General features: G+C 37.7%; 1 protein-coding gene across 1 annotated transcript in view; it reads right to left on the reverse strand.

Moving 5' to 3' along the window:
- The window catches only part of TMEM135 (transmembrane protein 135), an 898466-nt gene that overhangs the window by 69315 nt on the left and 812615 nt on the right, over positions 1–16536 (reverse strand). The window contains exon 8 of the mRNA XM_053708634.1: positions 7920–8066. Coding sequence (XP_053564609.1) covers positions 7920–8066 — 147 coding nt within the window. The remainder of the gene's footprint in view (positions 1–7919; positions 8067–16536) is intronic.

Below are 16536 nucleotides of genomic sequence, written 5' to 3' on the forward strand. Positions count from 1 at the left end.
TCCATACACTGAGCCACTGACGGCCGAGGAATAGAATGAAGAGATCGGCAGGTGGTTAAAATCTTTGATTTCCTGACCTCCGTCAGAAAAATTTTCATGCCTACCAAATCTATCAGAGTTCCCAGGAAAGGAACTCTTGTGAGAGGGGTAAGTGAACTCTTTTTTACGTTCACCTTCCACCCGTGAGATCTTAGAAAAGCCAACACGATGTAAGTGTGAGATTTGGCTAGTTGGTAAGTTGACGCCTGAATTAAGATATCGTCCAGATAAGGCACCACTGCTATGCCCCGCGGCCTTAGGACCGTCAGAAGGGACCCTAGCACCTTTGTGAAAATTCTGGGAGCTGTGGCCAACCCGAAGGGAAGAGCCACAAACTGGTAATGCTTGTCCAGAAAGGCGAACCTGAGAAACTGATGATGATCTTTGTGGATAGGGATGTGCAGATACGCATCCTTTAAATCCACGGTGGTCATATATTGACCCTCCTGGATCATTGGTAAAATAGTCCGAATGGTCTCCATCTTGAAGGATGGGACTCTGAGGAATTTGTTTAAGATCTTGAGATCCAAAATTGGTCTAAAGGTTCCCTCTTTTTTGGGAACCACAAACAGATTGGAGTAAAACCCCTGCCCTTGTTCTGTTTTTGGAACTGGGCAGATTAATCCCATGGTATATAGGTCTTCTACACAGTGTAAGAACGCCTCTCTTTTTGTCTGGTTTACAAAAAATCGAGAAAGATGGAATCTCCCCCTTGGAGGGGAATCTTTGAAGTCTAGAAGATACCACTGGGTCACAATTTCTAAAGCCCAGGAGTCCTGAACGTCTCTTGCCCAAGTCTGAGCAAAGAGAGAAAGTCTGCCCCCTACTAGATCCGGTCTTGGTGGTAGCCGCGGGCTTCTTGGCCTATTTACCTTTGTTCCAAGTCTGGTTAGGTCTCCAGACTGACTTGGATTTAGCAAAATTCCCCTCCTGCTTTGCAGCAGGGCAGGAGGAAGAGGGACCACCTTTGAAGTTTCGAAAGGAACGTAAATTATTTTGTTTGGTCCTCATCTTATTTGTCTTATCCTGAGGAAGGGCATGGCCTTTTCCTCCAGTGATGTCTGAAATGATCTCTTTCAGTTCAGGCCCGAATAGGGTCTTACCCTTGAAAGGGATGGCTAAAAGCTTAGACTTTGATGACACGTCAGCAGACCAGGACTTAAGCCATAACGCTCTATGCACTAGAATGGCAAAACCTGAATTCTTGCCGCTAATTTTGCCAGTTGCGGCATCTGTAATGAAAGAATTAGCTAGCTTGAGAGCCCTAATTCTATCCAGAATATCTTCTAATGGGGTCTCAACCTGAAGAGCCTCCTCTAGAGCCTCGAACCAAAAAGCAGCTGCAGTAGTTACAGGAACAATGCACGCTATAGGTTGCAGAAGAAAACCCTGATGAATAAATATTTTCTTTAGGAGACCCTCTAATTTTTTATCCATAGGATCTTTGAAAGCACAACTGTCTTCAATAGGTATAGTTGTACGCTTAGCCAGGGTAGAAATAGCTCCCTCCACCTTAGGGACCGTCTGCCACGAATCCCGCATGGTATCTGATATGGGAAACATTTTCTTAAAAGTAGGAGGGGGAGAAAAGGGAATACCTGGTTTATCCCACTCCTTAGCAACAATGTCCGAAATCCTCTTAGGGACCGGAAAAACATTAGTGTAGGCAGGAACCTCTAGATATCTGTCCATTTTACACAATTGCTCTGGAACTACAATAGGGTCACAATCATCCAGAGTCGCTAAAACCCCCCTGAGCAACAAGCGGAGGTGTTCTAGTTTAAATTTTAAAGCCGTCATATCTGAGTCTGTCTGAGGGAACAATTTTCCTGAATCAGAAATCTCTCCCTCAGACAGCAAATCCCTCACCCCCAACTCTGAACATTGTGAGGGTACATCGGATATGGCTAATAAAGCGTCAGAGGGCTAAGTATTTACTCTCACACTAGACCTACTGCGCTTCCCCTGCAACACAGGCAGCTTAGATAAAACCTCTGTGAGGGTAGTATTCATAACTGCGGCCATATCATGCAGGGTGAAAGAATTAGACGCACTAGAAGTACTTGGCGTCGCTTGTGCGGGCGTTAATGGTTGTGACACTTGGGGAGAATTAGATGGCATATCCTGATTCCCTTCTGACTGAGAATCATCCTGCGACATACTTTTATTAGCTAAAATATGTTCTTTGCAATTTATTGCCCTTTCAGTGCATGAGGGATACATTTTAAGTGGGGGTTCCACAATGGCTTCCAAACACATTGAACATTGGCTTTCCTCAATGTCAGACATGTTGAACAGGCTAGTAATGACCACAAACAAGCTTGAAAACACTTTATTTAGGGAAAAAATAACAATCTTAAAAAAACGGTACTGTGCCTTTAAGAGAAAAAAAGCATACACGTTTTGCAAAACTGCTTTAAAATACACCAATCGTTTCAAATTTTTGATATAAGATTTAATTTATGCAGCTAAGTTTGCCCCACAAAGAAAGGAACACTTAACCCTTTACTGTGAAAAAACGGATAGTTAATAAGGCCTAAATCCGGAAAAAACACCCCCTGCGCCTACCTGCCCTCAGGGATTGGAAAAATGGGGTTAAAGCCAAGGTCCCACCGGAGTTGGAGCTTGCTGCTTGCTTTGTAAATACAACTGCGCAACTGAGGCGTGAAAATAGGCCCCGCCCATCTCACTCGATGTTTTTTCAGCCCAAATGAACTGCACCAGACCAGTCTCAAACTAGCCATGTGGGTTCTGAAACCCAAGACAGAAGCCAAGTGTACCCTCAATAAAGTCTCAAAAAAACGTTATTGCCAAAAACGTTATCAGCACTCCCAGTTCAAAAAACGTTTGCCCACAAACATTCAAACTCAGTGTCAACCATTTTTTATTAGCCCCTTATGCAAGCTTAGTAATACCCCTCTATATCTTTTAGGATTACTGCTTACCCTTTCCCTCATGGGGATACTATCAGCCAATTCTGAAATACCACAGTCTCTCCAGAAAAAAATGACTGAACATACCTCACTGCTTATAGCATGAAAACGTTCCTCACACTGAAGTTTCTTGTACTCCTCAGCCATTCTGTGGGAACTGCTCTGGATCTTAGTGACAAATGCTAAGATCATTAGCCTCCAGGCAGAAGTCTTCATCCATCTGCTGCCTGAGAGTAAATAGTACACACCGGTGCCATTTAAAATAAAAAATTCTTGCTTGAAGAAAATAAAAACTAACATTTTATCACCTCTTTCACTGTACCCTTCCTAGTACTTAGAGTAGGCAAAGAGAATGACTGGGGGGTGGAGTTAAGGGAGGAGCTATATAGACAGCTCTGCTGTGGTGCTCTTTGCCACTTCCTGTTAGCAGGAGGATAATATCCCACAAGTAAAGGATGAATCCGTGGACTCGTCGTACCTTATAGAAGAAATACCATATTTTCAGCATTAAAAGACGAACGCACAGACTTGTAATCTAGCTGAAAGTCTCCTAAACAATCTAAAGCTGGTTTATGATAAAAGTTTGACCGTATAGCGTTACCGCATAGTGTAGCTATTTAATCTTTTAAGCAGAGTCTAAAGCTGTAGCTGCAGTTAGCTATACGATGATATTAGCGATTATAATAAAGGCAACATGGCTATATTATAAAGTAAACAGATTAGGTCTGATGATTGATTATTTAAAAACCATAAGAAAGCTCCACAACTCTCCCTCCCGCCCTTGACATGTTTCGCCTTAACGGCTTTCTCAAAGAGATGAGGTGCGCCAGCCACTCCGGGTTTTAAAAGATGTGAAATCTCGCGATATCGGAATTTGTGACGTCACGAGGCAGCTTGAATCTGAACTGCATCTTCAGCATCCTTGCTTTTGCATTCTATCTCATTGTATAATATGATTCTTAGATTTTATATCGCTCTAGGGATGCTTGTATTAGATGGGAAAGACTTTGTATTCGAATTGAATGATATTTGGGATCATTTTACCATGGAAGAGAAAAGAAAAAAATATATAAAATATAATCAACGTATAAATTATAAACTATACAGTAAATGAGTTTGGATTGATGTGTATACTGTTAGACACAATGCAACATTAAATAGACTACCTTGGGTAGGTAAATGAGTTGTCACAACTGACAAGAGCCCCCTGTAAGATAGAACAGAAGATAGAGAGTACCCTGCACCCTTATTTGACATTTTTAGAAAATATATTAATTATGCATTTAATAATCATACATGTCTAAGGCTTCTAATTGATCTGTAGTCCCCATGTGCCCGGAGTTTGCCCACACTGATATAAATTTACTGCGTTCTCAGGGAGAATGCCATTGCCTATACCAGATTTGTTTTCTTTGTAATTATACACTGTTTTTATAATTGTCCATAATGTTATTACTGTAATTACTAAAATTGTAATGTTATAATGTAGCTTTATGTGAGCTCTTTCATACTTTCAACCCCCCCCCCAAAATAAAAAAAGGACTTACATTTGTTCCACCTCTGCCTCAACAAAAAATGCAGATGGTATTTTGCTGTTATATTGAAGCATGGCCTTTTTTTGTTTTAAACTATAATTGGTAAAGATGGTGAAATATTACATTTTGGAATTTTATACCAACATTTTCTTGGCTCAGAAGTGAAACATGACTGTTTAGCCAAAAAAAATACCACATTAATGTTGTGTAATTTCTCAGGGGCTATCGAGCATTAACAGTAAAGTACAAATCAGTACATCAGACCTAAATGGAGATGGAAATGAGTTATTCAGACAGAGAATAGCATTAGAAAAGTAAAAATAATAATAAAATAAATCACATTGACTTTTTTCTCTTAGTATCCATTGAAACCAAGCTCCCTTGCATGTAGGCACAGGAGGGTGGACAATATTTCTTGACCACTATTTTGCAGCAGTATTTGTAGCATTGTTTCTAACAATGGTATACATATAGTGCTCAAGCCTATCTCAGTATGCTCCCACGGAAAGGAGTTTAAACAAAGGATACCAAGAGAAAGAGGTCATTTTAACTGGAAGGTTGTTTTTTTTATTGCATGCTCTATCTGAATCATGATCTCAGAATGACATGCTTTATCAGAAATATTAAAGTTCCTTTAAGATATATTCTTATAACTATAACATGTCAATAAAAAAAAAGTTGAAAAGAAATCAGTTCTTAAAAACAAATCAATAAAAGATATAAAACACGTGAAAGATAATCACAAAACAAAGGCGCCTCCTAGTGTGATATAGTATATACAGGATGGGGTGAAGAATATATACTCACAAGTGGAGCAGCACCAGATTGTGCTAAATCAAGCAGACTGAGAGATTGCAGTGTCCCAGCTTACTGACCCAGCATGAGTACCGGTATCCCAGAACTCTCATTTAGTTAGCAGAAGCCTGATGAAACAGAGAGTGTTCTGAGAAACGCGTTGCTTTCTGTATTTTTAATATCAGGGTCATATATTTTGATCTCTGTTTTTAAGTTATTTATTAAATTGTGAAAATTACAATTTTATTTGAGAGTCTGAGCTTATTATTTCCACTGAGGACACCTGGGATACCGGTACTTATGCTGGGTCAGTAAGCTGGGACACTGCTATCTCCCAGTTTGCTTGACTTAGCACAATCTGGTGCTGCTCCACTTGTGAGTATATATTCTTACATTCACTCACCCCATCCTGTATATACTATATCACACTAGGAGGCACCTTTGTTTTGTGATTATCTTTCACAGAAAAAGTTTCACATATACATTAGATATTTTAGGGGGCGGTAGGAGGTCACATTTATTAATGGTCCGTCGATCGCCTTTCTAGTTCTTTGCATAATACACCTCTTTGAATTATTCTCTTTTTTAAAGGATGGACCGCGTGCCCCATATATATCAAGCACCATATATACCATGCCCCATTTTTACCTCCCACCACATATACTATGCCCCATATTTACCATCCATTATATACCATATTTACTGCCCACAACATACATCATGCCCGATATATACTGTCCCCCATTTTTACCACCCACCATATAAACCACGCCCCATATATACTATGTACCAGATCTACCCTTATGCTATTTAAAGGGCCATGATACCAAAATGTTGAAAAATTTGAAAGTGATGCAGCGTAGCTTTCAAAAGTTGACTAGAAAACTGAACATCTCTATGTAAAAAAGAAAGATATTTTACCTCAAAATGTCCTAAGAATTCACATCCCATTGTGAAGGACTTTAAGAAGCAAACAAGTATGCCTGTCCTGGGACAGCTAAGGGATTGAGCCTCGTGCACTCTCATGTTATTTCTCTATTCAATTTAAGGAAATTTACTATGAAATCTCATGAGAGTTAAGTGAAATCTCATGAGATCACAGTAAAAGAGTTCATGACCTCAGCACTGCTGATGCTGATTGGCTGCTGTTTATTTCTTCATTTTTTATTTTTTTTTACCTGCAGCTGAGCAGCAGCTAAAGTATAACTTTTTACACAGAACTTACTCTGCTGAGCTGAGGAAATTGTGAGGTAAAATATCTTCCGTTTTTACATAGAGATGCTCAGGTGAGATTTTCCTGTCAGCTTTTTACAGTTATACTGTGATTTAGCATATGAGTATTATGTCCCTTTAAGGAAGAAAATTTCTTCAGAGCCCAATAGCCACTAATTTGAAGCCTATAAAGCTATGACAATCACATTACAGTTAGAAAGGCATAAGGCTTCTTGCTTTAATGAAATTGCTCTTGTCTGTGTATTGTATAATTACTATGCTCCCTTTAGCACTGACTCATTTATTAACAAGTATAGGTGGGTGACTGAGACACCTGGAGTGGGATATTTGTGGTCATCTGTTAATGCCCCCATTACATAAACTACAACCCTATAAAGTTAAAGGGATAGTCTAGTCAAAATTAAACTTTCATGAATTCAGCTATAGTATAACATTTTAAGCAACTTTCTAAATGTCTCCTATTATCAATTTTTCTTCATTCTTTTGTATCTTTATTTGAAAAGCAGGAATGTAAGCTTAGGAGCCGGCCCACTTTTGGTCCAGCACCTGGGTAGCTCTTTCTCATTGGTGTCTAATTGTAGCCACTAATCAGCAAGCCCTACCCAGGGTGCTGAACCAAAAATGGGCCAGTTCCTAAGCTTACATTCCTGCTTTTCAAATAAAGATACCAAGAGAACGAAGAATTGATAAAATGAATAAACTAGAAAGTTGCTTAAAAATGCCTGCTCTGTCTAAATCACTTTATTCAGGATACACAGATGTGCTACCATTTGACACCGTACTGTGGTTATTGTTGTATAAATGTTTATCAGTAACAAAATGACAGATACAAAAGTAATATTGACAAGATACCTTTAGATAAAAAGGTGCTCAGTTTACTGCAACTCACAGATTAAAAACAACTTGTGACACTTTTAGATTGTGATATAAAATGTTAAATTGCGTATTTTAAAAAAATAATTTGCAATGTGCTTTACTCATTTTGCCCCCATCTCTGCATTCTGTAGTCTTCCCAAGCCTGACACTGCACATACTGCCCCTTACTGGCATTAGCAGAGGTGATAAGATAAGACAGCAAAAAGCAACATCTGATCACAAAATGACAGGGGCAACCTGTAGGCCAATTCCATATTGCATCCTCAAATAAGGTTAATGGTGAGTGACGTTTGTCTATTGAAAAATAATGGCAACAAAATGTCAACATTTTCAGAAAATGTGACACTTGGATGCTAATTTATTGCCCAACTACAATACACTTCTGTAATTACAAGGTGTTTCATGTCCCTTTAACAAATTGGGTTCATCTATGTCCAATCTCTAGCAAAACATTTTCCTGGACAGAAGATGTGATTTATATGGTGTCAAACTGCTTCAGAATACTTACATTGTGTCCATTAGTTTTTTTGATAAAGAGATTATATTCATTCTTCTGGAAACCTCCCCTTTCTGTTTGATCTTTTTTTCAACTTTGGCATATACAGTCTCTGGCAAAAGTGAGTGTGCTGGAATTTCTTCCTTTCCCACAATGAATCTGATCAGAAAGTTAAAATAGAAAATATATCAAATTAACTGCAGTAATGTAAGGGATTTTTTTTATTTAAAAGTATGAAAACATTTTCTTTTTTTTGTTTTGTTTACTCAAAAACATTTTTTAAATGTTTTTGTTTATGATATATTTTATTATGCGCTGCATGCTAGACAATATGGTGTCTAAAGCAATTCCAAGCCAGACATGGCCATGGGAATCCTAAATATGATTGTCCCATGAGAAATGGATTTGTAAAGATGAGAACTTAGATTTAGGATGGTTTTCTGAGCCATAAACCTTTGCTAAAAAAAGAATCTCAATCGTGAGTCTCTATTTATACAAGACATAAGTAATACACAGTCAATATGATTCATGGTGTCTCAAACAAAATATATTAGATATGACTAAACAAGTCACTTTGTTTTGTATGTTCCAAATAAAAATTTGTCACCTGGTGCAATTTTGTCCTTGTAATAAAGGGTTAACATACTTAAAGGGATAGTATAGTCAAAATTAAACTTTTATGATTCAGATAGAGGATGCAATTTTAAGCAATTTTCTAATTTACTCCTATTATCAATTTTCTTTCATGTAATTGGCAAGAGTCCATGAGCTAGTGACGTATGGGATATACATTCCTACCAGGAGGGGCAAAGTTTCCCAAACCTCAAAATGCCTATAAATACACCCCCCATCACACCCACAATTCAGTTTTACAAACCTTGCCTCCTATGGAGGTGGTGAAGTAAGTTTGTGCTAGATTTCTACGTTGATATGCGCTTTGCAGCATGCTAAAGCCCGGTTTCCTCTCAGAGTGCAGTGAATGACAGAGGGATGTGAAGGGAGTATTGCCTATTGAATACCATGGTCTTCCTCTAGGGGATCTATTTCATAGGTTCTCTGTTTTCGGTCGTAGAGATTCATCTCCTACTTCCCTTTTCAGATCGACGATATACTCTTATATACCATTACCTCTGCTGATTCTCGTTTCAGTACTGGTTTGGCTATCTGCTATATGTAGATGAGTGTCTTTTGGTAAGTATGTCTTATTTTATTTATGACACTCTCAGCTATGGTTTGGCACTTTATATGTAAAGTTCTAAATATATGTTTTATACTTATATTTGCCATGATTCAGGTTAATCAGTATATTTCCTTCTTACAGACTGTCAGTTTCATTTTGGGAAATGCATATGAATACATTTTTTTCTTACCTGAAAATTTTTCAAATTGACTTTTCTTTCTAAATTGCGGGCTGTTAGGCTCGCAGGAGCAAAAAATGCTATAATTTATTGCTTCATTTTTGGCGCGAGACTTTTTTGGCGCGAGAATTACGTTTATTGACGTTATGACGTCATTTCCGGCGTCTTAGTTGGCGCCGAGAGTTTTCACATAGTTGCGTCATCTATGACGCTCGTGTTTGTTGCAGACGTTTTTGGCGCCAAAAAATTTGTCAATTGTGGGCGTCATACTTTGCGCCAGTTTTTTTGACATTATTTAAGTCTTTGTTTTTCTTTGCTTCTGGTTTCCAGAGGCTTATTCTGTTTGCATTTTTTCCCATTCCTGAAACTGTCATTAAAGGAATTTGATAATTTTGCTTTATATGTTGTTTTTTCTATTACATATTGCAAGATGTCTCAATCTGACCCTGTATCAGAATCTACTTCTGGAATGCTGCTGCCTGATGTCGGTTCTACCAAAGCTAAGTGCATTTGTTGTAAACTTGTGGTAACTGTTCCTTCGGCTGTAGTTTGTGTTAGTTGTCATGATAAACTTTCAAAAGCAGACAATATTTCCATTAGTAGTAGTCCATTACCTGTTGTTGTTCCTTCAGCATCTAATGTTCAGGATATTCCTGTTCATGTGAGAGAATTTGTTTCTAATTCTATTCAGAAGGCCCTGTCTGTTATACCACCTTCTAATAAACGTAAAAGGTTTTTTAAAACTTCTCATAAATTAGATGAATTTTTAAATGACCGCCAGCATTCTGATTTATCTATCTCTGATGAGGATCTATCTGGTTCAGAAGATTCTGCCTCAGATATTGACACTGACAAATCTTCATATTTATTTAAAATGGAGTTTATTCGTTCTTTATTAAAAGAGGTGTTGATTGCATTAGATATGGAGGAGTCTAATCCTCTTGATATTAAAACCAGTAAACGTTTAAATTCGGTTTTTAAACCTCATGTAGTTATTCCAGAGGTTTTTCCAGTTCCTGATGCTATTTCAGATGTAATTTCTAGGGAATGGAATAGTTTGGGTACTTCATATACTCCTTCTTTAAGGTTTAAGAGACTGTACCCTTTGCCGTCTGATAGATTGGAGTTTTGGGAAAAAATCCCCAAAGTTGATGGGGCTATCTCTACTCTTGCTAAACGTACTACTATTCCTACGGCAGATAGTACTTCTTTTAAAGATCCTTTAGATAGGAAGCTTGAATCTTATCTAAGGAAGGCATATTTATGTTCAGGTCATCTTCTTAGGCCTGCTATTTCTTTGGCTGATGTTGCTGCAGCTTCAACTTTTTGGTTGGAGGCTTTAGCGCAACAAGTACCAGATCCTAATGTGTATAGCATTGTTAAGCTAATTCAACATGCTAATAATTTCATTTGTGATGCCATTTTTGATATCATTAGAATTGATGTCAGGTATATGTCTTTAGTTATTTTAGCTAGAAGAGCTTTATGGCTTAAATCTTGGAATGCGGATATGACTTCTAAGTCAACGTTGCTATCTCTTTCTTTCCAAGGTAATAAATTGTTTGGTTCTCAGTTGGATTCTATAATTTCAACTGTCACTGGGGGGAAGGGAGCTTTTTTGCCACAGGATAAAAAATCTAAGGGTAAATTTAGGGCTGCTAACCGTTTTCGTTCCTTTCGTCAGAATAAGGAACAGAAGTCTGACCCTTCCCCTAAAGGAACGGTTTCCAATTGGAAGCCTTCTCCAGTCTGGAATAAATCCAAGCCTTTTAGAAAATCAAAACCAGCCCCCAAGTCCGCATGAAGGTGCGGCCCTCATTCCAGCACAGCTGGTAGGGGGCAGACTACGATTTTTCAAAGATGTTTGGATCAATTCGATTTAAAATCATTGGATTCAGAACATTGTTTAGCAAGGGTACAGAATAGGTTTCAAGGTAAGACCGCCTGTGAGAACGTTTTTTCTCTCACGCATTCCAGTGAACCCAGTAAAGGCTCAGGCTTTCCTGAAGTGTGTTTCAGACCTGGAGTCATCTGGGGTAATTGTGCCAGTTCCATATCTGGAACGGGGTCTGGGGTTTTATTCTAATCTATTCATTGTACCAAAGAAAGGAAATTCTTTCAGACCAGTTCTGGATCTAAAAATTTTGAATCGTTATGTAAGAATACCAACATTCAAAATGGTGACTATAAGGACTATTCTGCCTTTTGTTCAGCAAGGGCATTGTATGTCCACAATAGACTTACAGGATGCTTATCTTCATATTCCAATTCATCCAGATCACTATCAGTTTCTGAGATTCTCTTTTCTAGACAAGCATTACCAATGTGTTGCTCTTCCTTTTGACCTAGCAACAGCTCCAAGGATCTTTTCAAAGGTTCTCGGTGCCCTTCTCTCTGTAATCAGAGAGCGGGGTATTGCGGTGTTTCCTTATTTGGGCGATATCTTGGTACTTGCTCAGTCTTTACATTCTGCAGAATCTCACACGAATCAAGTAGTGTTGATTCTTCAAAAACATGGTTGGAGGATCAATTTACCAAAAAGTTTCTTGATTCCTCAGACAAGGGTAACCTTTTTAGGATTCCAAATAGATTCAGTATTCTTTGACTTTGTCTCTAATGGACAAAAGACTTCTGAAATTGGTTTCAGCTTGTCGGAACCTTCAGTCTCAGTCATTCCCTTCAGTAGCTATGTGCATGGAGGTTTTAGGTCTCATGACTGCAGCATCGGACGCAATCCCCTTTGCTCATTTTCACATGAGACCTCTTCAGCTTTGTATACTGAACCAATGGTGCAGGGATTATACAAAGATATCACAATTGATATCCTTAAATCCCAATACTCGACTATCTCTGACTTGGTAGTTAGATCACCACCGTTTGGTTCAGGGGGCCTCCTTTCTTCGTCCAACCTGGACTGTGATTTCAACAGATGCGAGTCTTTGGGGAGCTGTCTGGGGATCTCTGACAGCGCAGGGGGTTTAGAAATCTCAAGAGGCGAGATTACCAATCAATATTTTGGAACTCCGTGCGATTCTCAGAGCTCTTCAGTTCTGGCCTTTTCTGAAGAGAGAACCGTTTATTTGTTTTCAGACAGACAATGTCACAACCGTGGCGTATGTCAATCATCAAGGTGGGACTCACAGTCCTCAAGCTATGAAAGAAGTATCTTAGATACTTGCATGGGCGGAATCCAGCTCCTGTCTAATCTCTGCGGTCCATATCCCAGGTATAGACAATTGGGAAGCGGATTATCTCAGTCGCCAGACTTTACATCCGGGAGAATGGTCTCTTCACCCAGATGTGTTTCTTCAGATTGTTCAGATATGGGGGCTTCCAGAAATAGATCTGATGGTTTCTCATCTAAACAGGAAACTTCCCAGGTATCTGTCCAGGTCCAGGGATCCTCAGGCGGAAGCAGTGGATGCGTTGTCACTTCCTTGGAATTATCAACCTGCTTATATCTTTCGCCTCTAGTTCTTCTTCCAAGAGTGATTTCCAAAATAATAATGGAGTGTTCGTTTGTACTGCTGGTGGCTCCAGCATGGCCACACAGGTTTTGGTATGCAGATCTTGTTCGGATGTCCAGTTGCCAACCTTGGCCACTTCCGTTAAGGTCAGACCTTCTATCTCAAGGCCCGTTTTTCCATCAGGATCTCAAATCTTTAAATTTGAAGGTATGGAGATTGAACGCTTAGTGCTTAGTCATAGAGGTTTCTCTGACTCAGTGATCAATACTATGTTGCAGGCTCGTAAATCTGTGTCTAGAAAGATTTATTACCGAGTTTGGAAGACTTACATTTCATGGTGTTCTTCTCATAAGTTCTCTTGGCATTCTTTTAGAATTCCAAGAATTTTACAGTTTCTTCAGGATGGTTTGGATAAGGGTTTGTCTGCAAGTTCCTTGAAAGGACAAATCTCTGCTCTTTCTGTTCTGTTTCACAGAAAAATTGCTAATCTTCCTGACATTCGTTGTTTTGTACAGGCTTTGGTTCGTATCAAGCCTGTCATTAAGTCAATCTCTCCTCCTTGGAGTCTTAATTTGGTTTTGAGAGCTTTACAGGCTCCTCCGTTTGAGCCTATTCATTCTCTGGACATTAAATTACTTTCTTGGAAAGTTTTGTTTCTTTTGGCTATCTCTTCTGCTAGAAGAGTTTCTGAATTATCTGCTCTTTCTTGTGAGTCTCCTTTTCTGATTTTTCATCAGGATAAGGCGGTTTTGCGGACTTCATTTAAATTTTTACCTAAGGTTGTGAATTCCAACAACATTAGTAGAGAAATTGTTGTCCCTTCGTTGTGTCCTAATCCTAAGAATTCTTTGGAAAGATCTTTACATTCTTTGGATGTGGTAAGAGCTTTGAAATATTATGTTGAAGCTACTAAAGATTTCAGAAAGACTTCTAGTCTATTTGTTATCTTTTCTGGTTCTAGGAAAGGTCAGAAAGCTTCTGCCATTTCTTTGGCTTCTTGGTTAAAGCTTTTGATTCATCATGCTTATTTGGAGTCAGGTAAATCCCTGCCTCAGAGGATTACGGCTCATTCTACTAGGTCAGTTTCTACTTCCTGGGCTTTTAAGTAAGAAGCTTCTGTTGATCAGATTTGCAAAGCAGCAACTTGGTCTTTTTTGCATACTTTTACTAAATTCTACCATTTTGATGTTTTCTCTTCTTAAGAAGCAGTTTTTGGTAGAAAAGTTCTTCAGGCAGCTGTTTCAGTTTGATTCTTCTGCTTATAATTTCAGTTTTTTCATTATAAGATTAAAACTTTTTGATTTGGGTTGTGCATTCTTTTTTCAGCGGAATTGGCTGTCTTTATTTTTATCCCTCCCTCTCTAGTGACTCTTGCGTGGAGTTCCACATCTTGGGTATTTGCTATCCCATACGTCACTAGCTCATGGACTCTTGCCAATTACATGAAAGAAAACATAATTTATGTAAGAACTTACCTGATAAATTCATTTCTTTCATATTGGCAAGAGTCCATGAGGCCCACCCTTTTTTGTGGTGGTTATGATTTTTTTGTATAAAGCACAATTATTCCAATTCCTTGTTGATGCTTTCGCTCCTTTCTTATCACCCCACTTCTTGGCTATTCGTTAAACTGAATTGTGGGTGTGGTGGGGGGTGTATTTATAGGCATTTTGAGGTTTGGGAAACTTTGCCCCTCCTGGTAGGAATGTATATCCCATACGTCACTAGCCCATGGACTCTTGCCAATATGAAAGAAATGAATTTATCAGGTAAGTTCTTACATAAATTATGTTTTTCTTCGTTCTCTTGATATCTTTATTTTAAAAAGCTGGAATGTAAGCTTAGAACCCAGCCCATTTTTGGTTCAGCATCTGGATAGCGCTTGCTGATTAGTGTCTAAATGTAGCCACCCAATCAGCAAGCGCTATCCAGGTGCTGAACCAAAAATGGGCTGGCTCCTAGACTTCCTTTCCAGCTTTTTTAAATAAAGATACCAAGAGAACAAAGAAAAATTGATAACGGGAGTAAATTAAAAAGTTTCTTAAAATTGCATGCTCTGTCTGAATCATGGACGTTTATTTTTGACTAGACTATCCCTTTAAAGAGATATAATTAACAACCAAAGCTAAAATGTGCATAAATGCAATTCAATTTTCAATAGGAGTCTTGTCTTAGCAAAAAATGGCCCTAGTGCAAGTTAATTTGGTATTTGGGTCACATCTACACATGGTGGGCATGTCCAGTGTACTCACTTTAAATGCTACGCCTGTCCAATAACATTATACTCTCTGAGCAGGTTTGACATTAAAATGCAGGTGCATTGGGCATGTGCAGAATGTACATATGCTCCTGAAACATTAATAACATTTACTAGAAAGGAATATATATAAATAATCTAATTTGCTTTGTACTCTTGGTATCCTTTGTTGAAAAGCATACCTAGGTAGGCTAAGGAGCAGCAAAGCACTACTGGAAGCTAGCTGTTGATTGTTGGATGCACATACTGTGTATGTTTCTTGTCATTGGGTCACCTCTTCAGCTAGCTCACAATAGTGCATTGCTGTTCCTTCAACAAAGGATACCAAGGGAAATAAATCAAATTTGTTAATAGAAGTAAATTGGATCGTATGCTCTGAAACATGACAGAATAATTTGGGGATTCCTGTCCCTTAACTGTGGTTGTCTTTTGATGTTACAAATAGTGTATGAAACCTTACTCTTGTTACTGTCGTGTGTTTATAAACACCCAGGGCTAGATTACGAGCGGCGTGCTATTACGCGCAAGCAATAAGGGATTTATCGAGGAGGTTTGTGTGCGTCGGAAGCAGCATGTGTGTTACAAATCAAAAGGAAATGCGGTCGCTGAAGCCCAATTAAATTTAATGCGAGTCAGGATAGCGCAACTTCAGTACTCTGGCTAACTGTTACGCTCAAATAAAAAGTGTGGGGAAAAACATTAAAATTTAAAAGTACAGTTATACTCATAATAACACTGTATAATAAAAATTATTTAAAAAAAATATTGCATAAAAAAGTTATAAGGGCTCAAAGATATGAGGTCTTAGATGGTAGAAAGAAAAAGGTTGCGAAGAACTTTAACATAGAGATTCATACATATATATATATATACACATGTCTAACAATGTATATGTGTGTATATATATATGTGTATATAAGTATTTGCAGACATATATACACATATAAACACATACATACATATATATACACATATAAACACATACATACATATATATACACATATAAACACATACATACATATATATACACATATAAACACATACATATATATATATACACATGTCTAACAATGTATATGTGTGTATATATATGTGTATATAAGTATTTGCAGACATATAAACACATACATACATATATGTACACATAGATACATATATAGAAGTGCATTGGAGCCCTTTGCACTCAAGTAGCTGAAAACATGAAAAATCATATTTATGCAATATTCATATTTAATAAAGTGTTATACTGTGTATTTACTGTAACTATTTCACATTCCAATGTTCTTCACATAGCAGAATATGGTCTAAGTATTTATAAATAGTTATTCACATTTATATATCTGTATATATCTATACCTATATATAATCATATATATATATATATATATATATATATATATATATATATATATATATATATATATATATATATATATATATATCTATACCTATATATAATCATATATATATATATATATATATATATATATATATATCTGTATATATCTATACCTATATATAATCATATATATATATATATATATAT

This window comes from Bombina bombina, chromosome 3 (assembly GCF_027579735.1).
Source record: "Bombina bombina isolate aBomBom1 chromosome 3, aBomBom1.pri, whole genome shotgun sequence".
Lineage (NCBI taxonomy): Eukaryota > Metazoa > Chordata > Amphibia > Anura > Bombinatoridae > Bombina > Bombina bombina.